The sequence below is a fragment of the Sycon ciliatum genome, chromosome 7 (genome assembly GCF_964019385.1).
Source record: "Sycon ciliatum chromosome 7, ocSycCili1.1, whole genome shotgun sequence".
NCBI lineage: Eukaryota > Metazoa > Porifera > Calcarea > Leucosolenida > Sycettidae > Sycon > Sycon ciliatum.
The window spans coordinates 32700336-32727691 of record NC_088649.1 but is presented as its reverse complement, the minus strand read 5'-3'; the positions used below and the strand labels follow the sequence as shown (position 1 = coordinate 32727691).

The window sequence follows — 27356 nt, the reverse complement described above, 5'->3', positions numbered from 1 at the left end:
CTTGTGTAAGAGAGAAAAAAGAGAGAGAGACATCAAGTGTGAACGGCAAGATAAAGGGCCTGGGTAGCTATGGCAATTGTGGGCGCGCAAGTAGCTACCCAGGCCAACGGAACAAAAGGAGACAAAAGGTGAGTACGAGAGTGCATGCAGGCCAGCTTGGATAAGGTTGTTGAACGTACGTGATCAGGTACCTAAAAAATTTATATCGAAATTTTTTCACGAAACGAAATAATTTCGTTATGGGGTGGGAGGGGGTTGACCAATTTTGTTTCAGAAAACTTCGATACATGTACATGGCCATAGGAGCAATGACACACTTGCGACTTTTGTTGTATATGCATGTATATGTCAACATTTTTTACGTTCTGAGGGGGAGGGAGGGAGGGGTTGGGTCTAAACTAAAATAATTCGTTTGGTGAATAAAGTTCGATATTTACGGATGGCCCCTTACCTGGAGGTAGAAATGTAATTAACACAAAAATATTGAACTTTTTCGTGGGCATCTCTTCAGAAGGATTATTGGCAAATCGACATTGATTCAAAACTAACCGATCTTGTGTAGGCAGAAACAGAATTTGTTTACGTTGAAATTGTTTGTGAATTTAGATCCGTAGTTCTCACTTCTTTTTTTGGTTGTATGGTTACTTGCTGGTAGTGCATTTATCTCATTTGATGTCACCTGATATCGTTGATAAAATATGGTGGTAAAGACACACCTGGCAATATGGCGGTAAACACACGCCTGCCCACGCACGCTCTCTAAGCTGCATATGATATCGTGAATTGGTATAATTTTCTTTCGGCTCTCATTGCTCGCACTAAATACGGTCTAAGTTACAACTTGGATTGTGCGTATTTATATTGAGTTTTGAATTAATTTTGATTTGTCAGTAATCCTGAAGAGATGGCCATGAAAACGTTCTAGGAACAAGTTTTTATACATGAAAACAGGTTTTGCTAATGGTGCTTGTACCGAGTGCGCAGCTTACTCCAATTATTGAGTTAACAATTTATAGTAAAGAAAAAAAGGACCGAGAAACTACAAGTTACGCTATAATAATATTCGGATGGAGAGCCAAGGTTTAATTTTTAAGAAAGAAAAATGATCAAGGAACTACAAGTTACAAGAAAGTCAGTACCGCCGGTCAGTGTCGTGGAATGTTATCGCATGAGCTGATTGTTTAGTAACTGGTGGCGTTAGTGGACAATATAGCGTAACTTGTAGTTCCTTGGTCCTTTTTCTTTCTTATAATAATATTGCTACAAAGACAACTAATTGCACAGTAAGCATTTCATATATGTCGACATGTATGTGTAAAATGTTGTACGATTATCGCAAGGCACATAAGGAAGGGAAAGCGAGGATTCGTTCAGAACTGTTTTCCTGTTACAATCATCAGTGAATTGAAGTGAATTTCTTGCAACAAGAAAACAGTTCTGAACGAATCCTCGCTTTCCCTTCCTTATGTGCCTTGCAATAATCGTACAACATTTTACACATACATGTCGACATATATGAAATGTTTACTGTGCAATTAGTTGTCTTTGTAGCTAAATTAAAACTGCTGTTTCCGAAACGCTTGTTCACTTATTATAATATTAATATTATTAAAAAAGGGTTTGCTCCCCACACCGGAGCTCGCGCTATTCCGCCGACTTTACTTGACACTTGACTCCGGTGTGGGGAGCAAACCCTTTCTTACAAATCATCGCCGAAGTCGCAACCACTACTTCGTATTAATATTATTATTAGTCAGGGACTAATTTACTTCAAAAAAATTGCATAGCAATAATTGCTACACACCTCGATGTTTGCATAGCAACGCAACAATTTTGCATAGCAGTTTTTTCCGTCGACAATGCAGTCTTCAGTGCACTTCCACTTTTACCGTCAACAAACGCCATGCTGCCTCAAACCACGAAGCGAGGACGCCTTCTCCCTGCACATCTTGCAAAATATCTTGGTCACAGCTCCACCACTCGACTCTGCGCGATTCCATTCTTTTTGGGATCAAATTCAGCAATCCACTTGTCCACAGTACCTTGCTTCACAGACATGCCGGCAGTGAAGAGGCTTCATCAATAAGGCTAGCAGAATTTTACAAAGATAAGTCCTGAACGGTCGAGACGCCTACTGCTAGTGAAGCAACGCGGTCTAAATCTCAAAAGCAGGTGAAGTACTTGTCGACACTCGCCTCGTGCTTCCTGGGCTGCACTTCAAGTAAGTATTACTTAGTTAGTTAGTTTCCAAGTGCACGTGCTGCGGTGCGCGTGCGGAGATAGTGTGACATAATTATGGCCATGGTCCCGCGGCCCGCGCGTGCGTATGGTGTAAAATCTACCTGCAGTGCAGGCTGGACAACCACACACACACACAGTCTAATCTAGTCACAGTGCATGGCGTGCCATCTCGTGGCGCCAAACCAGCCACACACACTGTAAAGCTACACATGTGCATGCGCTACGCGTGCACTACAAGTCTATGTCCAGGGCCATACTTAGCTGTATGTTGTGTCGCAGTTTACCGCGACTCACTACGAACTTCGAATCGCAGACACTGTGTTTTGCGTCGCAAATTGCGATGCGATACCGGTTAAATTAGTCCCTGTTAGTAGTATTGACTACCCGGATAGCCCTACGATAATTGTTGGGGGGGGGGGGGGGCTCCGGATCAAATGCAGAGCTAAGAGCCCAGCCAGCAGAAAGACGTCAGAAAGCGAACCAAGAATATCATGAGGATGCCAGAGAAGGTTCTAGTACGTGCACCGGCGTGCTGGGCAACAGCAGCACACGCGACGGAAAGATAACAGTTTTGCAGGGAGTTGCGTTAACCTCCAGCACCTTCACATGTCCTTCACTACAATTGCATCTATCTCATTCAGTGACGGAGCTTTGCTTTCCAGTCTGCCGTCCGTTGGAATGACACACAGACGCATACATGCAAGGCAAACAGCCATGCACAAACACACACACACACACACACACACACACAAACACACACACACACACACACACACACACACACACACATATATATATATAAATAGAGAGGTAGGCGAACAAAATTTATATACACACAACAACAAGGTTGTCAGTTTCATAATACCAAAAGCTTTTCACCCATTTTCATCAGTGATTACATGGGAATGAGCAAGAACGAAAACGAAGCCAGAATTTATACTGGGGGTAGAGAATCAGCAAGAATATTCTTACGCGCCTCAAGTTCACACTACACTACCATAAGAATGTATGGAGCAGTGGAAAAATGCGGGAAACAACACATCAGGGGAATGCAGTACCAGAACAAACACGTGATAAAGTTGTCAGTCCGGTTGCAGCTTGAACAGCCGTAGCACCTTGATGTGCTTCTTTTGCCGACACAGTTCTGGCCTCAAACTGCGAATGTACAGCGCCTCCAGTGTGAATCGGTGCGCGCTGTTTCGGGCTGGTGTGATCACACTGAAGCTGCTGTTGCGTTCCTGTGTGATGCATTCAGGCTACGCCTGCAAATGCTTTATGATGGCGCTATCACTTGTTGCCACACGTTTGTCCGGCGGCTTCTTGTACAGCTTGTCTGGGATATGCTGCTTGATCCTTTCCAAGAATCGCTGACATGTCTCACCAACGTACGTCCGCTCACAGCGACACGCATACTTATAAATAAAATTACTATTTTCAGGAGTTGGTGAAACATCCTTCGCGATAGACCTGAATGCGGGTCTGGTTGTATAAATTACAATGGGGGATACTGTAGGATAGCAGTTCAAAATTGCAGCTTTAATCTTTTTGCGGAAGGCAATGCAATTTTGCCCTTTCCACGGCAATTTTGTGATAATACGCGTTGCAGATTCAAGTTGTGCAGAAGCTATATCTGGGCTAGGTTCAAGAACGCTTGTCATGACTCGCTTGAGTACTTTGAGTGGGTAACCGTTAGAACACAGAATATCCTCTAGCTTAGCAATTTCAGCTGATAATAGTGATGATGAGCAGATGGTTTTAGCTCTAAAAGTTAATGATCTGATCAAATTGATTTTGTTTCTAGTGTCACAAAACGAGTCCCAGCAGGTGTAAAGACCTGTGAACGTCGGCTTTCTATATACTGTGGTGAGCAATTCTGTGGAAGAATGCTTAATCAATACATCAAGAAACGACAATTCTCCATTATTCTCCTCCTCCATTGTAAACTGGAGAGCTGGGTGAAGATTATTTAAACGCTCAGAGAATTCCAATGCCAGTTTCCGGTTGTGAAATGCTGCGAATGTGTCATCCACATAACGCCTATAGAATTGGGGCCAATGACTGTCTGGAATTGTGTTCTCAAAATATCCAACAAAGATATTGGCTAGCACGGGGCCCAAGGGTGAACCCATGGCTACTCCGTCCCTCTGTGCGTACATATTGCCGTTGAAACTGAACTGCACGTCTGATGTGGCTTTGAAAAGCAGCTTCTTGAAAAGATCTTGGGGTATTTGCGGGGCTGATATTTCATCATCATGGTATAGCGACTGTATGCAGATATCTATTGTTTCCTTGAGAGGCACGTTTGTAAAGAGGCTGACTACATCGAAAGAGCACAGGAACAGCGATCCAGAGTTCTCTGCCTGCTGCTGGCCAAATTCCCGTACATCATCCACGAACTCGAATGTATCCTTAGTTGCGTGGGCGGAATATTTTTTCAGGACTGGTTTTAGTAATTCAGCTAACCACTTGGCCATTTCGTGTTGGGGAGCATTGATCATGGACAGGATTGGTCGAAGTGGCACGTCTTTCTTATGTATTTTCGGTACGCCATAGACCACAGGGCAAGCTGTACAAGAAGCCGCCTGACAAACGTGTGGCAACAAGTGATAGCGCCATCACAAAGCATTTGCAGGCGCAGCCTGAATGCATCCCACAGGAACGCAACAGCAGCTTCAGTGTGATCACACCAGCCCGAAACAGCGCGCACCGATTCACACTGGAGGCGCTGTACATTCGCAGTTTGAGGCCAGAACTGTGTCGGCAAAAGAAGCACATCAAGGTGCTACGGCTGTTCAAGCTGCAACCGGACTGACAACTTTATCACGTGTTTGTTCTGGTACTGCATTCCCCTGATGTGTTGTTTCCCGCATTTTTCCACTGCTCCATACATTCTTATGGTAGTGTAGTGTGAACTTGAGGCGCGTAAGAATATTCTTGCTGATTCTCTACCCCCCAGTATAAATTCTGGCTTCGTTTTCGTTCTTGCTCATTCCCATGTATCTACTGATGAAAATGGGTGAAAAGCTTTTAGTATTATGAAACTGACAACCTTGTTGTTGTGTGTATACAAATTTTGTTCGCCTACGTCTCTATTTAAATATATATATATATACACAAACACACGCACAAAACTATGCACAATGCGTCACTTACCCGAAACTTCTTTCCAAGTGTCATTGAAAGCCTAAGAGTACCATTCTGCCAGCTACTTCCCTGATAACCGCTCATAGAAAACACGATTAAAGAAGACATTCCTTCCATTTCCTCAGTGACCTCTAATTTTCCAGTGGAATTACCCGCCATATAATACCTGCAAAAAAGCAAACAAATGAAGAAAAAAATTCACAGTTCGCGTGAGACTCGCATCCCTGGGAACTCCACCACCCTGGAACTCCACCACCCTGGAACTCCACCACCTTGGAACTCCACCACCCTGGGAACTCCACCACCCTGGAACTCCACCACCCTGGAACTCCACCACCCTGGAACTCCACCACCCTGGAACTCCACCAACCTGGTAATCCACCACCCTGGAACTCCACCACCCTCAGGGATCAAGGTGCACACGCAGCTGCTAAAGTGGTGGGAGGGGAGTAGATCAGCCCAACACAAAGTGGCCAAAGACCGAAAATCCCATTAACTGTATCCATGTTTCCCTCGTACCAGGCCACGAGTTCCCAATTAACTGCGGGTCGCAGCACACAATGAAGAGAAAATTCAATAAGGATGTCCGGTACCCGTGTGTGTGTGTGTGTGTGTGTGTGTGTGTGTGTGCCAGCTAGTTCGGTTGGTAGGTACACTTATGCCTGATTGTGTTGGGTCTGTTGCCAACAGGCTCGGCTGCTTGAAGGTGTAATGTTGTACCTGCCACCTTTGTTGGTTCCAGGGTTCATATACTTTCTATTTGAAGTATACATACCTGTTAACCATGGACTGCTTCTGGCTAGATTAACTCTAGTAGTAGGTTTTTCATTTTGACCCGACGAGACCATACGACGCTTGCAGATCACAGCACGGACAGTTCACCAGCCACACTCCACGAAAGCAAGTAGTAGTACTCCTGACAAGTCTTGTTTCGTTCCATAGGGATAATAACTGTTGTGCCGCTAGCAATCTTCAGATGTGACGTTAGACGTTCGTGATAATTTGTTGGCTTTCACTTGGCGTCTACTTTTCACCTATCTTTGTCACTACCTCAGTACCATTTGTGACGTGTAAACTAGCGCAACCTATTCCTGTGTACCTCTCCTTCTCATTGTGAATGATTTAGCACTTGTGATAGTTGTGTCTGGCAGGGTTCAGAACACCTCCATTCTGCACTTTTCCTTTTGTGTTGATATGTCACATATGTGAGTTAGTTGAGTGTTTACACCTCAGTGCGCCAATATCTTGTCTATAAAAATAATAGCATTATTCAGCTAAACCCCTTCATTCAACAACTGCTTCTCCTCTGATGAGTTCCCCGTTATTATCTCTATGGAACGAAACAAGACTTGTCAGGAGTACGACCACTTGCTTTCGTGGAGTGTGGCTGGTGAACTGTTCGTGCTGTGATCTGCAAGCGTCGTATGGTCTCGTCGGGTCAAAATAAAAAACCTACTACTACTGTATTTGACGGACCTATTGAAGATGGCACAAAGGATTAGATTAACTCTTGTGTAATCAATGGTGCTAGTGAAGCTTTTATCAGATCCACTCTGATTTAGCCACTCACACTAGTAGCAAGTATTACCTTCACTGGGGGCAGGGGTAACTGCAGTTGGATCCCGGGACGGATACCCTGATGCCGTCAATCCTTTTTCTGCACCTTGTCCTCACCCACTTACTGAGGTGCCCATAAGTGGGATCATTTTCAAGTCCACCCAGAGTTTTGGGGATTTTAGGGGGTGTCGGCCGTTGGGCGGTTCAATAACCAATTGAGTCATCTTCCCAAGATTCCTTTTGAGTCTCTCTCCCCTCTCCCGGGGGGACTCACGTGACCAGTTTTGGCAGTGAGCAACAAGTACAGTACAGTACAAGTGTGTGTGTGTGTGTGTGTGTGTGTGTGTGTGTGTGTGTGTGTGTGTGTGTGTGTGTGTGTGTGTGTGTGTGTGCATCTGCGTGTGAGTGTGTGTCTTTGTTTATGTTTTTGCACCTGCTTGTGCTATGGTGTAGAGGGAGGGGGAGAGGGGAGGAAGGGGGGAGGGGAGGAGGGAGGGAGGGGGGGGGGGAGGGGGAGGGAGGGAGGAGGGAGGGGGTATCAATACCATAATTATGCCAGTGTGAGAGAGAATTTGTAGGTATGAGAGAGGTACATACCAGAATGTTAAGGCACCCTGTCGGTACAGTCGAGAATACCAAGGCGAGTACAGAGTAGCTGGTCCAGATCCTCCGCCACTCACATCAACATACAGATAATAACCGACACCTGAGCACACGAACAGAAACCAATTGCAGAATGCAACCTTAAAGCCTGTTTTTCTGCAGCACGTTGTGACTAAGATGATAAAAAACGGATTGAAATTTAAATACACTTGAAAAGGAAGCACAAATAAGTTACGAGTTATGACTGATTTTCGAGTTTTATCCACTTCACACATAATTTGAAGAAGGGCTGAGGCTTCCTGCAGCCTCATCTGTGAAAGGAATTCGGGTGGAGCCACCCATTCCCATAGCGCTGCACATCACATCCTTTTGTTCAATATCACTGAATAGAATATGCGGCGGGTCACTCAAATCCATTCTGTTCCTGATGCCTCCTCGCGTCCCTGGTGGTAACAGTTTGGCATGGAAGTGTGGGATTTCGCAGTTGTCTACTTTTCTCACACATTCTGTGATTAACCACATAGTGCATTGGCGCATGGGCCTCCGTGCACTGCTCCCCTCCTGTAATTTGCTAGAATTAACACCATATTATTTGGCATGTACCCTCACTTCGAAGACCACAATGCCCCCCCCCCCCTTCTGTGTACCGGTACTAGGTGACATAATTCGCATCTTTTTTTGGCGCTACACTCTGCGTATATATACTGCTCTTGTGTGGCTTCCACGGTATTCATTGTTATTACCTGACGATGGCCAAGTGCCGAAACTTTGTAAAAATATCGGAACTGGTTCGGATGTGATGTGCAGCGCTATGGGAATGGATGTTTCCACCCGAATTCCTTCTATACATAATTATTGGTATTTTCATTATTCTATTGGTTTGGTGAGGCTCCAGTGATAGGAATCCAATTACCTCTGGAGAATCCGTAAATAAACAATACAATACAATGGAAAAATGCAGGATCGCTACATGAGAATCACACTGGGCCACCGCCAGGCTCAAAATGCCAGCATCACCACGCAGACTCTTAGTTGCAATGACAGCATACAGACAAAATGCATTTGCTTTCAACCATTTCGGTCTCCCTCCCCAAAATTCCCAAAGCATCGCCGAAGTCGCACCAACCTCTTCTTCACAATAAATTTACCATTAACATGCTGACAAGCAGGCATAGTGGGATTGTCTAAGACCATGATTGAGTAACAGAGGGTACCAGGTTCATGTCCTGCTTGGAAGCTGAAGGATTTTTTTTTCCAGCCGTGCTGCGACCCACAGTGAATTGGAAACTCGTGGCCTGGCACGTTGGAAACATGGATCCATTGGATCGGATTTTCGGTCTTTGACCACTTTGTGGTGGGTCTGATCTACTCACCTCCCACTGCTTTAGGAGCTGCATCTGCGCCTTGATCCTAGAGTGTGGTGGCGTTCCTGCGGATGCAGAAAACTCGGCCTTTGACCGAATCTCAATCGAACCGTGAACTTTTTTACATGCTGGCCTGCTTTTCCTTATTATTAACATGGAGCTAATCTTCATGATTCATACTGCTCGGCTAAATCCAAGCGCTTCATTTGATGTTCATCGTGCATGCATCCTGTGAAAGGGAAACCCCCTTGCCTATTCCAAAAAAACCTGCAATTTTGTTTTCACGCTTCGCGTGAGACTCGGCTGGAAAGCAAGTTTCCGCATCCGTAGGAGCGCCACCACCCTTCAAGGATCAATGCCCAGGTGCAGCTCCTAAATCAGTGGGAGGTGAGTAGATCAGCTCACCAGCAAGTGGTCAAAGACCGAAAATCCCATTCACTGCGAAGTCATGAATATAAATTCGTGACCGCTCATGGCCATGATCTCCGTGTTCATTTTGTTGCCGCTCAATTTATATTATTTTTGTTTTATCGCGAAGACCGTTGTTTCTCTGGGAGGCAAAATTCTAGACTTTTACAATGGTTTATCATTTGCGGGGATTGGATGCTCTTTGGCAGAGTAGTGAAGCACACTGATGGAGGATGGAAAGCAGTTTCCTTACCTGAGGTGTGATCCCCTTGGGGTCCATGACCAGCAGTTACAACGGACCCTTGGCCACGTGACCACTCTAGACCAACATCCGTCCTCTGGGTGAAGTTTTGCCAGTCAACGTCAAACGTCACATCACTAGTCGTGCAAGCTATTGCGGAGAGAGGCAGACACGAAAAAGCCAGTCAAGCAAAATTCCCCTGTCAAGTCATGCAAGCCGCGGCTTTTATACACGACTTTCGGTATTTCAAAAGCTGACTAAAACGAGCACCTAATATGGTCTACATGAGCATTGCTAGATGCAGGGTGGCAGGTGGCAGGTACGAAATAATAATAGTATTACCGTGGCTACCCACTTGTAGAATTCTGTGTTAGCTATTGTTGTTATTAGCTCACACATTCACATGCATATTAAAATGTAGAAATCATACTCAAACATCTCCATAGCCTTTACATGCATTATCATGTTCTCCTCATATCACTGTTGGGACGAATTTCTCTGGTAGTAACCTCAAGAAAATTGATAGTCCTTCCTCTTGTCAGGTTTCAGTCTGAACTAGGATTTGTCTTTCCTTTCCTTTAATACAGGTCCTCCTTCATTAAAACGAGTCCGGTTACTACATAAACCCCGTTAGTAAATAGAATTCTGGAATCCCCTTGCGAAACGTTGTCTATACAAATGGTTACAGGTCCGGTTACAACACATTTCGGTAGTACATAAATTTCGTTATAGCGACCCTTTGCCCAGGTCCCTGGTGTGCCAAACCCTCACTATACGAATGATAATAATTATTGACCATGCAGGACCAAGACCATAAGACATAGGATAAAGCAGAAAGGCACAACGTAATAATTATATCAATGTATTTGTAGATATGTAGGATGTTTTGCATTCCAGGAAGAGCTATGTTGGAGGTTTTCAATTATCCTATAACAAATTTAAGCATCGATAATTTATGTTGTATTGAGGGTAGCCCAGGCTCGTAAGTACGAATAAGTGCCTATTTCACCTTTAGCTCCAAGTCCTGTGACAAGATAAGTCTCGTTACAAGATAACTTTTTTGATGGCCCAGAGATGATCTACTAACGAGGGAGGACCTGTGTTTAGGAATTCCAATCTCAACATAGATACGTCCTTCCTCTTATCAGCTTATGATAATTCGAAGTAGCTCCTTTCCACCATTTCCATAATGATACTGTTGGTAGCCAAAGAACTGGAGGGTCAGCCTCCTAGTTTGGACTGTTCTCATTTTAAGTACTGTAAGACCAGATATTTTAACGTCAATTAAAATTAACGATCTCCGGATTTTTGGTGGCTAACGAGGTGAAATTCTAACGAATTCTGTCTCAAAAACCGGCAAATGACTGTACATGTACATATCGTTTTCCACGTAACAACTTTAATGTTAACAATTCTTTCAAATTCGACAAACTCGTTAGAATTAAATGTTCGCTAACATTACTGGTCTTCCAGTACTTCAGTCTATGCACTGTTGAGTTGCCTGAGTCACTGTGTGTACATTGGTATGCTACGCTTGGTGAAATTCTAGCCTGGTCGTTGTTCGGCACTCCGCTCTTCGACACCCAACTGTACTTTAAACTAGAACTGTTGGGTATGGAAGAGCAGAGTAGAACACATCCCAATTCACATTAGGATTAAGTAGTACTTCGTCTTGTCAAAAGAAGAAGGACAAAATGTTACAAGTTATGACTTCGTTTGTCAATGCTTTCCAAACGGTTGCAGGAGTTCTCTTTCCTTCTATCAACGTAATACGGGGTAGCATGTACTGGTATTACTGTAATACGAAGTAGCATGTACTGGTATTACGCATGCAATTCTAAGAAAGTCAAGGCTAAAAAACACACTTACGGCGATGCGAATTGGCTAAGTTGTTGCAGTATGGACAGGAGCATTCAGTCGATAGATGTGAGGAAGATTGTGAAGGGTAAAAGGAGAAGGAGAAGGAGAATTAGAAGGAGGCGGAGGAGGGGGAGGAGGAGGAGGAGGAGGAGGAGAAGGAGGACAGGAGGCAAGGGAGAGCGAAGGAATGAGCAGAAGGAGGAGATAATTAAAAGGGAAACAACAGGAAAAATATATCAATATCAACAATAAACAATTCTACACAAAGAAGATCATCAATTTATGCAAAATTCAATAATTAAACCTGGGTCTGCCCCCCCCCCCCTCATTGGTGATCATGCATAGATCAAGAGAACATAATAATATATTATTACCTTCTGATCAAATTCAGTTGTGGTTCAATTCTCTCCCAACTAACAAGTTATGCAAACAGCCTACCACTGATGGTTTCAAAAGACAAATGTTGTAGAAAATTCTGAAATATACGTTTCCAAGTTTTTTCCCCGTGTGCATATGTCTTCACTAGATGTATTACGTAGTTGCGATGGCTATCACTTTGTGACGCTATTTGTGTTGGTTCAGGTTGCTTGTATTTCACTTGAAGAGAATGCCTGAAAACTGGTTCGTGAATTTTTCAGTTCTAATTGAAGATGACGGTTGTGAAGGGCGTACAATTTTTAACCTTCCTTTCTTTGAAACTCGGGTATTGAGCCAATAATAAAGTAGAAAGGAAAAGGACATATGGAAACGAGTTAAGAGTATCTCTCCACCACTGTAACTAGATACTATATACAGTCAGAAAGTGCAACAACTAGGCACAAAACTGACAGAGTACTGAGACATTCGACGTCCTGACACCTCGGTTAGCGCTACGGAGATGTGTTGAAGCTAGGTGTCAGGACGTCGAATGTCTCAGTACTCTGTCAGTTTTGTGCCTAGTTGTTGCACTTTCTGACTGTATTATAGTATCTAGTTACAGTGGTGGAGAGATACTCTTAACTCGTTTCCATATGTCCTTTTCCTTTCTACTTCCTTTCTTTGAAAGTCCTTTAGAACATGAAACTAAGAATGAGAACACAAGGACCTTTCTATCTTGCTCTACTGTGGACACTATGAAATCAACCTACCCTTAAACTCAATGAGGATATTTTCTGTAAGGGGCCGTCCAAGGTTACCAATAGTGTTTTCAAAACGAAAAGTTTTCGTTTGGGGGTGGGTGGATTTGAAGGAGTTACGTTTTGAAAATAATTACTGAATGCAGATGGAGAATGCCCAGTTACTTCTGGGTGTCGAAAACTGACATCAATATTTTATTGGAATTCGTTTTACATGCAGAAAAGAAAGGGTGGGAGCTGAAAAATACTAAAACTTTTCGTTTTGCAAAAACTATTGGTAACCCCAGATGGCCCATAAAACCAAGTCACTTCAATGACTTTTGTGTACATCGTACTATCTCTATTACAATATTGCTATTATCCCCACACCGCTACAAAATGGGCCTACCGATCAACATAATTGTTAGTGAAATATCTAGATTTTTGAGGTTTTGAGCTGTGGAAGGTAAATGAAATTTCCTCAGGTTACTTCAGCTCAAAAACCTCAAAAAGCTAGATATTTCCTTTACCTAGCTGGGAAAATAAAGAGTCTGTTATCATGGAAATTCAAGTTCTCGAGAAGTGGGTTAAGTTAAAAAAAATCAATGCATTTGGAGCACCAGCGATGCCTGCTGTGGACGCAATGTGTTCCGAACGTACATGTAGGCACGTTTTGACCGTATGACCAGTATAAAACAAGAACAAAATAATACCGATATGAGGTGGATGTATAAAACGGGCCAGTAATCCCGATTACAGAAAAATTTCACAGTTTTCCGCCTCGGCAGGAGCGCCACCACCCTCCATATATCAACGCACAGATACAGATTCTCATACTGTCGGTGGGATAGCAAGAGAACCCTTATAATTCTTGATCTTATCTTTTCTTTTTTTCTTTTCTCTTTTTTCCTTTTTAAATGTTTTACTGCCAGAAGTCGTCTTCATATAAGGAGGCAGATATGCCTGTTTGTTGTACGACTTTAAACAAATCCAACCAACCATAATATGTTTTGGCACTGACGCAGATACCGTTATGAGGTCAGGTTGAGTGTGCCCTGGAGTATGGAGAGAGCGTCCCGTCTCACAAGAGTGTCCTACCTTGATTATACAGCCAATGGAAAGGAAACGTGTGTGGTGGAGTGCAACCATCTTTGTATGGCTATAGGTCCTTAGTATACTTAAGCTGTGTTTACATGAGAAATTTCAACCCGGGTCGAGTTCAACCAGGGTTGAAAGTCTGTACGATGGAAAAACTTGGGTGGGTGTTTACATGAAGACAGTTGACTCGGGTCAAGTACTGATATGCCGCCACAAGTCCAGTTTTAGAGTCCTGTATCGTCGAATGAATACTTTCGCGCGAAAATTTGCCTGTGCAGTGCTGTTCAAACCTTGCGCGAGATATGCATGAAAGTACGATAGTATGATTTCTCGATTTCAACCCTCCCCCAATACAAAGGGAGGGTTGAAATCAACCCGGAGAGAAATTTCACCCCGGGCAAGCGCAAAGCGTCGTGTAAGCGCGCCAGTCAATCTGTGTTTGTGGTGGCTTGAAACTTGACCTGGGTCGAACTCAACCGTGTTGAAACGCCTCAAACAAACACAGCCCTGCGTCACAGTTGTCATGCTCCTGTGTGGAGCTTAAAAGGTAAACTGAGTACGCAGGTGCAGCGGACACCGTACGGTCACTCCGGTATTGACCGTACCACTTTTTGGCCCAATTTCTCCATGAATCAATAATATTGATTAATGTGGGGAATTCTAACACAGTACAGGAAGAAAATTTCGTCGGTCACTAATTTCGTCCAACTCCAAAGAAAGGGAGTTCGTCCGGTTGAAAATTAAGTCCGTGGACCATAAGACTGTATTGAAAAGCTGGACAAATCGACATTAGTCCGGCATTCAATTTAGTCCAAAAGTTCGGTGGACGAAAAAGACGAAATTAAATTCCAGGCGAATATTTCTGCTTATACAGTCCACTGTTTTCGGCCTAAGGTCCAGATACGTCGGCTCAGCAACCCTGCCCCGCAAGTAATAAGTACTACAGGTGGCTGACTGAACCACACGAAAATATCGAACCCTTTACGGAATGCAACACCAAGAGAAAGATGCTTACCACTTAAGAAGTTGCCTGTCATCGATATCCATGAGGAAGTTGTGGGGAGCAGATGAAAAGAATAAAACAGGAAAACAAGATGCGAAGGATGAAGTTAAGCTAGTGTAATAAGGCTTCATCAGCTGCCAGATTTATAGCTAGAACACACAATCACTATCGGTTTTGTGTATGGCAGTTTGATTTTTTTTACCTCTGCGGGTCCACAGTATTGGAGTGGTGTGAGCACAGAATGCCCGCCACCACTAGACCACATACAGCTGAAAATCCGCTTTGTAGCCAAGAGCCAACTGGTTCCGCAGGGAACATGCCCACCGGGCCTACCGAGCCAGGCATGCCAGGCCAATATTGCGTGACTGCGCAGGGGGCCGTGCTGCTGTGAGGCTGCAGAATGCGACCAACCTCTACGAGCCGAAATTGGACAACATGCCGAGGCAGTTGCTGGAACTTTCCGCCGGGACGTACACAAACACTAGTAGTATGTACTAGTGGGATGGAACATGAGCCACTCAAGCAAAAACATCGACAAAGGAGAAAGCCAACGTACTCTGCCATTACTCCGTCTACTGCAGAACAGCTGCTCGATGATGCCAACTACTGTTCAGTGAGGGGAAGTTTTCAAATGCGTCCTACAAAACTGCCTATGCAGACGGGGACTTGAGGCCAGTACACACGGCAGCCAGTGATGCTGATACACATGCATAAGTTTGTACGAGCACTTTGGCCCAATCACGTGGCCTAGATCATGGATGCAGTCGGCCAAATTGCACTAGCATGCTGTCAAAGTTCAGCGCAATCACAGGAACTCTGAAACTAAAAAAATAGCAATTCGCCCATACGAATCAGTGTTCGTTGTTTGCGGATTGGTTGTGTTCCTATCAACATAGCCGCAGAATCCCACATCTTTCAGAGCGGCATGCTGGAAGATGACGGCCAAACACCCCACCAATGGATGGCTATTTTTTTTGTTCGTTGCAGCTACAGGGAGGAGGTGCTGAATACAACAACAGCAACAAGCAGACCAATCTGCAGAACAATTGTTTGGTATTGAGTACTAGTAGCTCAAAGTTGATGAGGTGATAAACACACACGTGGCAATATGGCGGTAAATACACGCCTCCCAACACACGCTCTCTAGGCTGCAAATGTATTACTCGTATTAATCAACCATAAGTAGAGCTGCAGTGGTGGTTTCCGCTATATTCTATTGAGTAGCTCAATATCAAAATTTAAATTGGAGGATGGTTCTGGTCATTGAGTTCAGTATCGCTCTATAGATGTATGGAGCAAGAAAAGACCATTTCTGGTGGCGTTGTGGTGGTGGTAGTGGTGGTGGGGTGGGGGGTATTTGGGCAATATCTTCCAGTGTAAGTTAAAGTGGGGAGGCTTCCTGCAGTTTCATAAATAGTTAAGAGTAGAGCCTACACGCTCTCCTCCATTAACAATGGTTGTGAACCTGATGAAGGCGATTTGCCGAAACGTTGGAATCATTATTGTGAAATGAGTTGAACTATTGCAGTGTTAATGGAAGAGAGCGTGTGGGCTCTGCTCTTAACTATCTTCCAATGTGCCGCTGTTTTGCTATTTAGCTTAGCATAGCTCGTTCCTGCAGATTGCTCTCCTGTACAGAGTAGCATCTCCAACTACAAACTCCAGCCTTTTCAACCACTGCGATCTTCCATAGCCTTTCACAGATGATGAATTTTCGCGTAAAGGTCATTGTGAGCACCGATTAACAGGAACATAAGTCCGAAGAGGTCCCTGTTTTTCAGCTTCCATGCGAAGTTCCACCCTTACTGAGCGGGGAAAAACGATTAAATGGGTTATTTGGGCAAATTCATGCTGTAAAGCCTCATTTCCCTTCCGAAATAGGGTTCTTTAAGCCCAAAAGAACATGGAAAAAGAAGAAGAAACGTTGTCTACAATGAGAGGTAAGTCATGATTATATCCACTCATGAGCTGCACCGAAGGATGCTCAGGAGAGTAGTTTGTGAGTTTGTGAGCTACCGTTTAAAATACTCCCATTCCCTGTTGACTTGTTGAGCCATATTTGGCTGAGCAACGCAGCAGACCTCAGTAAAGACGCACTAAACAAACGAGATGAACATGCAGCACTCACTTGGCTGGTTGAATACTGGCATTGAACTTTTTTGACCTGAGCATTTACATTTACACGAAGGGAAACATACACACAAACACAAACACACAGACACACACAAACACATACACACACACACACACACACACACACTCACACACACACACACCTCAGACATGCCCATCGCGGAAGCAATGATAGCGAACAGCTATGTTAGACATGGCAACTTGTGCTGGGATTACACCATTCAACAACTTGCAAGGCTGATGAATTGACCGCCACTATTTTTAGCCTGGTATCCACCACACAGCATTTTGAAGTGACTTTTTCTGGCCAGTGAATTCCTATTTTTCATTTTTCCATTTTATTTCCTACACACACACACACACACACACACACACACACACACACACACACACACACACACACACACACACACACCACACCACACCACACCACACCACATACTCCGGCATACACTAGGGAGGTTCTGCTATACCTTAAACGTAGAGAAATCACGTAGAGGGCAGGTGTCTGGGTTAGAGTCTACGGCTTCGCGTGTTTTGGGTCCAGATTTCTACGCGTAGATGAGGTTCTCTACGCTGTGGCACACGCAACGAAAATGCGTACGGCTCTGCTGGGTATCATTCGAGTGCAGGCAGAAAACTGCCAAATATGGAAGGATAAATTCCCAGTACGCATTCCAATTGACTTCTCTACGTGAACGTAGAGCAGAACAGGATTTCTTTACGTTTCGGGAACGCGAAGAGAGTTCACGTGATTCTTTGCGTCGCGTTCCCATAACGTAGAGCAGAACCTCCCTACTGGCTGTTGGTAACCTCCCCAGGAGAATGAAAGAAAAGTCAGGAAGAATGCGAGAAAGAGAAGAAAGACGTGTGCGACCATAATCGTCGGGAATTGAACCCGCAATCTCTCGATTGGAAATCGACTGCGCATACCACTGCACCATATGGGACACACACACACACACACACACACACACACACACGCGCGCGCACGCACATATGTGAGAGTGCACTCACATGATTATAACAGCTAGTCCCGTTTAACATGCACAATGGGGCCACCAACATGTGCATGCATATTTCATAGTTTTCCTAGGCATCGTGCAAGATGTGAGTGTGCTCAGCTGAAGAAGGTTCCGAAGCACGGAATCAAGATATTCAATGAGCTTCGAAGCTTCGCTTTTGGCCAGGTTTGGACCTCTCGCTTCCTGCTTTTGTTTGTTCCGTGTGACTAAAACGTGGAACGTGAACGTGGGTCGATAGCGTGAACTTGACATGTATCACCCACGTTCCCGAACCCGTTACGTGGGACTAAACCTCACTACTAACTGGTTCCTGGCCCTGGTAGACGAAAACTTGACAAAACTACGGGATTAAAATTAATCCTAATCCATCAGAGTGTAATTACAGGATTGGGCGTGAAAATTCAGCGCTTACTTGAGTGTAGGCAAGTAGCCTGCAAAATATTTTATGGATGTACATAATTAGTTGAAGGTATGCAGCTAAGATTGCCGTCACCTTTTTGCGGGGCAAGTAGCCTGCAAAATCTTTATGAATGTTTAAAAACATCTTGAAAGTGTTCGGTTTCACAAGTATACTTTCGAACCTTCTCGTTAGATGAAATACAGACAAAGGGAAAGGAACAAGAACAGTGGACTTACAGTGAAAATGCATGGCCTATACATATAGAAACAATGATGCTAAGGTGGAAGTGGGAGAAAACCTAGCAAGCGTGGCATGTAGTGCACCTTGCATCTTTGTGTTATTATTTGTATGCGTATTTGCCACGCATTTTCACTGTTAGTTTTACCTATCTTCTTCTCTGCTCTGTTTTATCACCTCCTTACTGTACGTAATTAATCCGCTGTTCTTGTTCCTTTCCCTTTGCCAGTATTTCAGCCGACGAGAAGGCTCAAAAGTATACTAAGTCTTGTGAAACCAAAAGCTTTCAAAATGTTCGCAACGAGAGGGTGTGTATCCTATTTGTGAGTATTATGGCATTCTTGTCTCAGTTGAAGCTGAATGATAACAAAACAAAACAAATAGAGCGGGCAAATGGATACAAGCTAAGACCAGCAATCATAACCGTCACAAGTAAAGCTCAATAGGATACAAACTCACCCCAGCATGCACCGGGGATATACACGTCATCTATTGCGATTCCTCCCGGTCCACTAGAGCGTGTTGCCACAAAAGTCAAGGCTACCTGTAAACAAAAAAGGCGGAAAACACATCAACGCCAAGAAACTGACTCGCCTTAACCGGCTCTTTCGGGCATGTCCTTCAAACGAACAAAATACATGCATAGTGGTGCTTCTCATTGGCTGATGAAGAAATGAAGCAAGACGCTACGGAAATTACGTGGCAAAGTGTGGTGAGGTACCAGCACAAGCGGCTTATTCAGCTTTCAGCTGAAGGTTTTTAAAAGCCTCTTGCAATGCAGCTATGAATGTTGTGCGTGTGGAGTGTGAAAAAATCACGGCACGTGTGAGACTAGTCTAGAGGCAGAGTTTTGCGTATACGCAGCCACAGGAACGCCACCATCCTCTAGGATCAAGGTGCAGATGGAGCTCCTAAGCGGTGGGAGTAAATGAATGCAAAATGGAAAACATACCTGTATTTGCGGTCGGAAACCGCTGGGAAACCGAGGTCGATCCAGCCGAGCATTTGCTTTAGTCCAGCTTTCGGTCTGGTTGCCAACCGTGCTAAATACTCTCTGCACTGTTCCTAACTCAGAAGCCCCATTTAAAATGTCATATTCCTGGTATAGTTCCAGTGCTCCAACAGATTGGCCATGCGTGTAGTACCAGAAAGAAACTGAGCATGAGAACATACAAAAAAATCCAAAATTGACGTTTAGAATTGCAATCAACAGAAATTTCAGCAAGTCGACTCTGGTTTCCAGCGAACTGTTATCTACGTACAATATCCACCAAGCCTTGATCCTAGGGCCCGACAGTCGATGCGCCAAGTTTGAAAATGCTGCAGAAAGGATCCTCTTCTTATTTCCAGCTACGGGAAATTTGAAGGGCATTTTGGTGGTGTTCTCAATTTTGCTCAAGGATTTAGACAACTGGTTGTGGAGAAACTGCGAACAAACACGGAGATATCGATTGATTTTGGGCAGTTCCAGTGCTTCGAGGTTGAGTGGCGAAATAGTCAAGCAGATTTTTGAATAGGTCTCCAAACATCTGATCACTTTCCTTCGACATTTTTGTTCCTTTTTTTCAAAATACAAACTTCATAGTATGTCGCAGATTATTTCGGGCCACTGCTTGTTGCAAGAGCGGAGAAAGAAAGCGTCCACACATTATAGAGCCCCGAAGGAGGTACTCAGAGCGTCTGAATCGCTGGCAGGTGACCTGCCACCCCATGCCAAAATATGGGCCGGCATAATTTGGGTACGCAATTGCGCCCTGGTTGAGAGTGTGGACCCTGCTCTATGTGCCAGGAGACACCACACGATGCCAGACACAATGCCAGATATACCCACCCAGCCTCAATTGAAAACTGGGATTAACACCCAGCATCCATCCAGCTATTAAACCAGATGCATGGACATGCAAGAAATGCATAAAGCGTTTGAAGGCACAGGCTGCACAGCAACATCAACGGCCACAAGCAACAACCACTGCAGACGCAGCAGCATGGCGAGTCTGCGACTTGTTCGCATGACCTTCACATGTCACGAGCAGCAATCCCCCTCTGGTGGGTTATCCGGTAACCTGGCAGGCAAGGCCTTTGGTAAAATTGCTGGCAGGGCAGAGCTGTTTGATTTTCCTTATGGCAGCAATGCCGATGAAGGTGACTCCAGGGTTTGGAGGCATACACTGTGTACAGCCCGGACACCGACACCTTCCGCATCGGTCTGCCACTTGTGTGCGGCCAGTCAGTTTTCGTGCAACTGGACATGCCAGGTAGCATGTACGTACGTACGTACGTACGTCAGTGTATCCCGTACGTTAGCGTATCCCCATAAAGGTGACTCCAGGGTTTGGAGGCATACACTGTGTACAGCCCGGGCACCGACACCTTCCGCATCGGTCTGCCACTTGTGTGTGGCCAGTCAGTTTTTGTGCAACTGGACATGCCAGGTAGCATGTACGTACGTGCGTACGTTAGTGTATCCCGTACGTTAGCGTATCCCGTACGTTAGCGTATCCCCATACATTAGCTTATCCCCGTACGTTAGCGGATCTCTGTACATTAGCGTACGGAGTCTACCTGTGTATAAAAGCTGCTGCTCACGATTCTTTTCATTGCCAGTTAGTTACATTTCAGTTGAGTTTAGTGTTTAATAAACGAGAGAGCTTGGAAGCTCAGGGCCCTACGCTATGCTTTTTTGCCTTGATGACCTAGACAAAAAAAACGCATAGGGATGTTATAAATTCTTTAAAAAATTCTTTTTTTTTTAAGACATAACCTGGGATTCGAACCCGCACTATCGCGCGCCCTGCATGCATCCCCCGATACACTTCGCATACATACTAATTCTTCAAAGTTGTTTCACATTGTGATCTTGCATTTGAAAGCCCTATTTGAATATGCATTGTGGCCAGCCGTCTTTGATGGCACGGTACGGTAGGGGATAGGTACGGGACAGGTACGATCGAGGGTAATACGACACCGTCTCCCGTACCGTACCGTACCATCAAACACAGTTGGCCACATACAGCTGGCCGCAATATTCAAATAGGGCTTTCAAACGCAAGATAATAACGTGAAGCAACTTGGAAGAATGGGTATGAATGCGAAGTGTATGGGGGAATGCATGTAGGGCGATAGTGCGGGTTCGAATCCCAGGATATGCCTGAAAAAAAATAGGAGAATTGAAAAATTTATAACATCCTATGCTTTTTTGCCATCAGATACGGATAGCGCCAGGCGTGACACAAACAAACAAACAAACAAACACACAAATACCAAAATAAAGCTGTGTGAAGTAACGTCTTCCGCATAGCTACGGGAATAACAGTGTGTTCACTGAGACCCTTGTGTATTCTTGCCTCCGAGAGACTGCGGCCCGCTACACAGGTTCAACTGTTTTGGTAAGCCTTTGTGACTATGACCAGCCGCATGAACAGTAACACGACATAATTGCCTGTATTATGATCTTCAAACAATAGCAAGAAGCACAAAAATCGCTCGGTAAAGTTCTGGGAAAAGAAAAAACGAAGAAAATGAGGCGTCGATAAAGAGAAGCGGCCTAACAGATCTTGTGATCGAATCTTTTGAAGCGTAACCTTGTCACGCATACCACCACCGATTTAGTGTACCTTGCGTGCGGAAAACAGAGCTTTGCATTCCAGCAAAGCTCACTTATCTAAAATACGTGTTGGTCACCTTGCAAGGCGATCAGCGCCATGTTCGAGTGATTTGTTTTGTGCTCTCATGTTGTTCTTCATGGAATCAGCTCTGCAAAGGGTCCTGGTAACGACCTTGCAATTACTATCTGATCGTTGAGAGACGGCTTGTTCGTGGCCTGTTTGCCTAGCCCTAGAACTACCAAAATTTCAACTACCCTAGAATTACCGGATGCATCATATGACTCCACCGGACTTAAACATACCTGCTTGGTATTATTTTTGGCAATATGTGGAAACGAAAGACCATGGGGTAAAGGGTACCTTTTAAATGAAATAACCAATTACAGGTGCACTATCTTGGAGACCAGCAGCTGGTATTGCGCGCAGCGAAATCGCGATATCTCGTCAGTTTACAGCAAAATAAAAGAGCATTTGCTTGCCATGCTGATCCTTCAAACTCTACATTTCAGGACATTACTCTGGAATGGCTGCTGCTTTGCCAATTTGCTGGATTTTCCTCAGCCAGGTGGGTCATTCTTTGACTGCTGTGATAAATACATTTACGAGCGAAAGGAGAAAGTGGCGTCGCGACTCATAGCAAACAAATGATTTCTGTTCGACGTCGTGTCCAGAGACCATCTTCGTGATCAAACCTCAAGTAGCAGAGTAGTTCCTGGAAACTATTTTTAGGGATTTTACTTGATTATATGGCGTCCATTCCTATCCAGCCGAAGGGCCGTCGGCAGATTATTGCGGGTACAGAGGACGCCTCTTGCGGAAATTTGGGAAACCAATGCCATGATATTGCCTTCACTCAAAATAGAGTCCTCTCCAATTTTTGTTTTCCTTCCTGCGTTGGGCATTTGATCATGACATGGATCATATTCTGGTCAATAAATGCGAATAATGCATCTACCCCATCTTCAAAATTGTGAATATCCCGGAAACGCCCGCGAACTTCCGAAGCAATAACCGATTGCGTGCTTTCGAGCTTGCTTGGTGCAACACATTTTCCACTGTCTACCAACTTTGCCAGAGAGCACAGTTTCATGAAGGACGTCTTGCCCGAGGTTTGGATGTTGATGTTCTGTTTTGGGAATGGCTCCATAGCTTTATCAGCACCGTTATCCCCTTCCTTCTTGGAGTCGGATCCTGTATCAGACTCATCGAGAAGACGGGGCAATTACTATTCACTCATCTTCATCTGGAGCACATAACTTTGTGTCTCTATGTTCAGTCACTTTTCTCTGCCCACAATTATCCAGTCACTCTCCTCACATTCATCCCCAAACTCCTGCCCCGAATGTTTATCAAAATCAAATGAAATGCTTTCGGCAGCGACACTACACCTGCCGAACATGCCTTCCGCCAGACCAACCTAAACTCAAAGGAAGTTCCAAGAATATAAAACCTGCGCTGGCACTTCATATTGTTCAATGCTGCAGATGATATAGTCGATCACTTTCCACCACTTCGGGCGAACAAATTTGTCTGCTTCTACAGCATTCAGGATTACGATATTGACCATAACTACACGTGAAATATCGTATTTTCCGGTTGTAAGTCGACCTTTTACGACTAAAAATAGAAGGAGAAAGGGTGGGGTTGACTTACAACCGGGATTCGACTTATAACCGGGAACAAAACAATGACCTGCACTGCATGCACGAGTCCACTATGTGTACACATTTTTTTCCAGTTTTTTGGCCTTTTCAAGGATTGGGATGTTATAACCTCCAATAAGGAATGTTTACATGATTTATTGATGTGTTAGTAGCAGGGATTGGTTAGTAATGCTTCGTTGGGTGATAACTTTAAAACGCAGAATTGAGACCTCCAGATACGGGGGTCGACTTATAACCGGGGTCGACTTACAACCGGTAAAATACGGTATGCAAATTAGCATTTCCATATGTACAAATTATCACCTTCATAGTTCTCCATCTACTTGCTCCTCAACGTATTCCTCTTTACAATATTCACTTGTGCTTCTGAACCAAATAATAATTCGCCCTCTTATTGATGCCTGTAGTATGTGGAGTCATATGATGCCGTGCGGTAATTCTAGGTAGCACCCCATGGCATTTCGGAACAGTACTCAAATTTTGGCCCACCACCACTAACACAATACAAAATAAATAAAAGTCACAAAATTTGGGGGATTCTAACCGCCCATATCACAGCAATCACATTTTGCAATTCGCAAATGCATCATAATTATGATGCCTCCTGTAGTTCTAGGGCTAGGATCGTGAGAAGCGCAGCAGATCTTCAAAACGAGAACTACAAAGATTACGCGACGGCGTGTACAACTCTTCGCTTATCTGCCGTTTCATTCACTGCACAGTGGAACAAACTCCTTCCTTCCAAATCCATGGTCGGGTGTGGGTAGAGCCGAGTGTGAGCCGGTTACTGTGGAATATCGTCGTGGTAGACTAGTGCTCTTCATCCTTTTCTTCCCGGGCATTAGTGACTCGAATCGCTTGTAGGCTTGCAATATTTTTGGGTAGTTCGTCCCTCACTTCACCGGCCTTAGCCACAGCTCAGTATCAAGGGTGAGTCATGGAGAACTACCACTGTTTGATGTCCATCTCCCGAACTACAGAGAAGAGCAAGGCAGCCCAAGCTTCTCGATCTTCTAGCTACTTGTGAAAATTTTTGTTTGCCGTAGCAAGAAAACTGCAACTACATGCTGCGGATACACATGCTGCGGATACACGTGCACGATGTATGTAGTGATGTAATCATGTACATATGTATAGTGTGCGCATGCGTGCATGCTTGCAGTAGAGAACTCGCAGAGCTTGAAGACGAAGCCTGCAATGGCTACCTCCAGACTTGTATTGTTGTAGTGTTGTCCATCTACATTGGCGCAGTGAACAGGTCAAGATGACAACGAAGGGCAGAGTGCCCAAGGATTTTGTAACCGATTACGCCGGCGACATCGGGGCCGATTTTGAGCTTTGGCTCGAGGATGTCAACGACTACTTAGCAATTTGTAATGTTTCTACTGCTGCTGACAAAAAGCGTATATTTTTGAATTTGGCCGGACTCTCAGTTCGCAAAGTTGTGAAGGGTCTGGTTATTCCTTCTCCGCCAGCAAATGATGATGGTTCTCCTGGAGACGAATACGTAGCACTGACGGACGCCATTCTGGCGCACTTCCGTCCCACCATCAATACGACGTCAGAACGTCACAAATTCCGGCAGCTCAAACAAGGGCCGGAGGAATCCGTCTCCACCTTCGTTGGCCGTTTACGAGAGAGAGTGGACTTATGTAAATTCGGGGCGACGGATGTGGACAGCGTGGTAAACTCCCAGGTGCGAGACCAGTTGGTTGCAGGTTTGAAATCCCTCGAAGTTCGTCGCGAGTTGCTCAAGGAGTCCAGACTCACCCTTGCAGATGCCATCACCAAAGCAGTGGCACTGGAGACCTCCTATGCGGAGAGTAAGCTGTATGATCCGCCGGCAGAGCCTGCCAATCAGTTTAGCTCAGTGCCTGCCGTTAGTGCGACCAGACAGCAACGCAGACAGCCACGTACACTATCTGGTTCTTGCAAGTACTGTGGCCGTACCCATGCTAAGGGAAAGTCGTTTTGCCCTGCAGCCAACATCCGCTGTTGCTGTTGTAGCAAGGTCGGACATTTTGCGGCTGTATGTCAGTCGCAACGCTCTGGATTAGATGCTAACGCCGTCGACAAGGAGCCCGCCGACCTAGCTGACCAGGCTCATTTGCTTTATGACACCGTGTACATGGCTGAGCAGACCGGGTCACACCGCCAGTTCCTCGCATCGCTACTGGTGGATGGCAAGGAGTGTGAAGGTTTGCTGGATACTGGTGCAAGCCGTATTATTCTCACCGATGACATTGTCCAGCCTACCCGCAGCAGTAATCGTGTCCTCAAGGCGTACACAGGCGGGGAGATTGCAACTTTAGGCATGGCTGATGTAACCATCGCATCTCCTACGCGTACCATGTCTTGTAGTTGTTTTGTTGTACCCCATGGGAAACATCGTATTCTGTTCGGCCAGGATGTGATCTCTGAACTTGAGCTGTTGGTTCCAGCGCACCTGGTGGACACTGGCAATTTAGTTGACACCGCACCAATTTCCATCTCCGTGGATGCTGAAGCTAGGCCGGTGGCTCAACCAGCACGACGTCCCCCATTCCGCGCCAAGGCCGACATGAACTGCATCGTCTGGTCAAGGCAGACATCATCGAGCCAGTTAAGGAAGCGTCTGGATGGGTATCGCCGATCGTCCCAGTCCGTAAGTCAAACGGCACCTTGCGTTTATGTGTTGACTATCGGCAGTTGAACAAGTCTATTGTTAGAGAGCGACGTTCATTGCCAACCATTGATGAAATTACTGCGGAGCTTGCGGGAGCGGAGGTTTTCTCGGTTTTGGACGCAGAGTCTGGTTTTCACCAGCTCTTGCTTGACGACCAATCCCGACTGCTTACCACGTTTACCACACACTGTGGTCTCTATCGTTTCAAATGACTGCCATTTGGCATATCCTGTGCTCCCGAGATATTTCAGCGTGTTGTAACTGATCTCCTTTCGGGTTTGCCTGGTGTTGTTGTCTATATAGATGACGTCTTGGTGTATGGTCGCAACCGGGCGGAACACGACGCATGGCTCGCTAGCGTTTTGGAACGACTCAAAGCTGCTAATCTCTGTCTCAACTGGGGCAAGTGTCGCACTCGACTGACATGTGTCAAGTATCTCGGCCATGACCTGACGAAGCAAGGTGTTCAACCCGACACATGCCAGCTTCAAGCTATCAGTGAACTGTCGGAGCCTACGTGCCTCGCCGACGTTCAGCGTTTTCTCGGGATGGTCACCTATCTGGGCAAGTTTGTTCCTCAGCTGTCTCAAGTAACTGAGCCACTTCGTTCGACCGTCAAGCAGCCGGAGCCATTTGTAGCTCCTGAGAGCCTGATTGCGGCATTCAACGCAGTGAAGCAGGCAGTCGCTTCATCTCTGCAGACATTGGCGTAGTTCCGCCCATCTCCAGATGTTTGTACGGCTATCAGCTGCGATGCTTCTTTCAAGGTTTGGGCGCTATCCTCTGGCAGCACGACGACAAGGGCCAGTGGGTGCCAGTCACTTGTGCCAGCCGATCATTGACTGATGTCGAGACACGCTATTCGCAGATGGAGCGTGAAATGTTGGGTGTGGTATTCGCTCTAACTCGTTTCCGCCAGTACGTTCTGGGCCGGGATGTGGACGTCTTCACGGATCACAGACCACTGCTCCATATAGTTCAGAAGCCGTTCGATGACGTCCCACCACGTCTCCA

The 27356-nt window shown here is 45.2% G+C and overlaps 2 protein-coding genes across 2 annotated transcripts in view; one reads left to right on the top strand and one right to left on the bottom strand.

Moving 5' to 3' along the window:
- LOC135821855 (MAM and LDL-receptor class A domain-containing protein 2-like) overlaps positions 1 to 22111 on the bottom strand; it is a 61029-nt gene extending 38918 nt beyond the window's left edge. The window contains exons 1-8 of the mRNA XM_065334853.1: positions 22079 to 22111; positions 18868 to 18952; positions 16742 to 16777; positions 14626 to 14640; positions 11428 to 11442; positions 9571 to 9708; positions 7540 to 7648; positions 5395 to 5551 (exon numbers count right to left, since the gene is read on the bottom strand). Coding sequence (XP_065190925.1) covers positions 5395 to 5551; positions 7540 to 7648; positions 9571 to 9708; positions 11428 to 11442; positions 14626 to 14640; positions 16742 to 16777; positions 18868 to 18952; positions 22079 to 22111 — 588 coding nt within the window. The remainder of the gene's footprint in view (positions 1 to 5394; positions 5552 to 7539; positions 7649 to 9570; positions 9709 to 11427; positions 11443 to 14625; positions 14641 to 16741; positions 16778 to 18867; positions 18953 to 22078) is intronic.
- Positions 22112 to 24941: 2830 nt separating this feature from the next.
- LOC135821854 (uncharacterized) lies at positions 24942 to 27055 on the top strand. Its single transcript, XM_065334852.1, has 2 exons — positions 24942 to 26321; positions 26594 to 27055. The coding sequence occupies exons 1-2, from the start codon at positions 24942 to 24944 to the stop codon at positions 27053 to 27055; spliced, it is 1842 nt and encodes a 613-aa protein (XP_065190924.1).
- Positions 27056 to 27356: the final 301 nt, after the last annotated feature.

Coding starts and splice junctions, on each gene's coding strand:
- LOC135821854 (XM_065334852.1), top strand. CDS start 24,942: ATGACAACGAAGGGCAGAGTGCCCAAGGATTTTGTAACCGATTACGCC. Junction 26,322..26,593: donor ATCGCCGATCGTCCCAGTCC/GTAAGTCAAACG, acceptor GAGATATTTCAG/CGTGTTGTAACTGATCTCCT.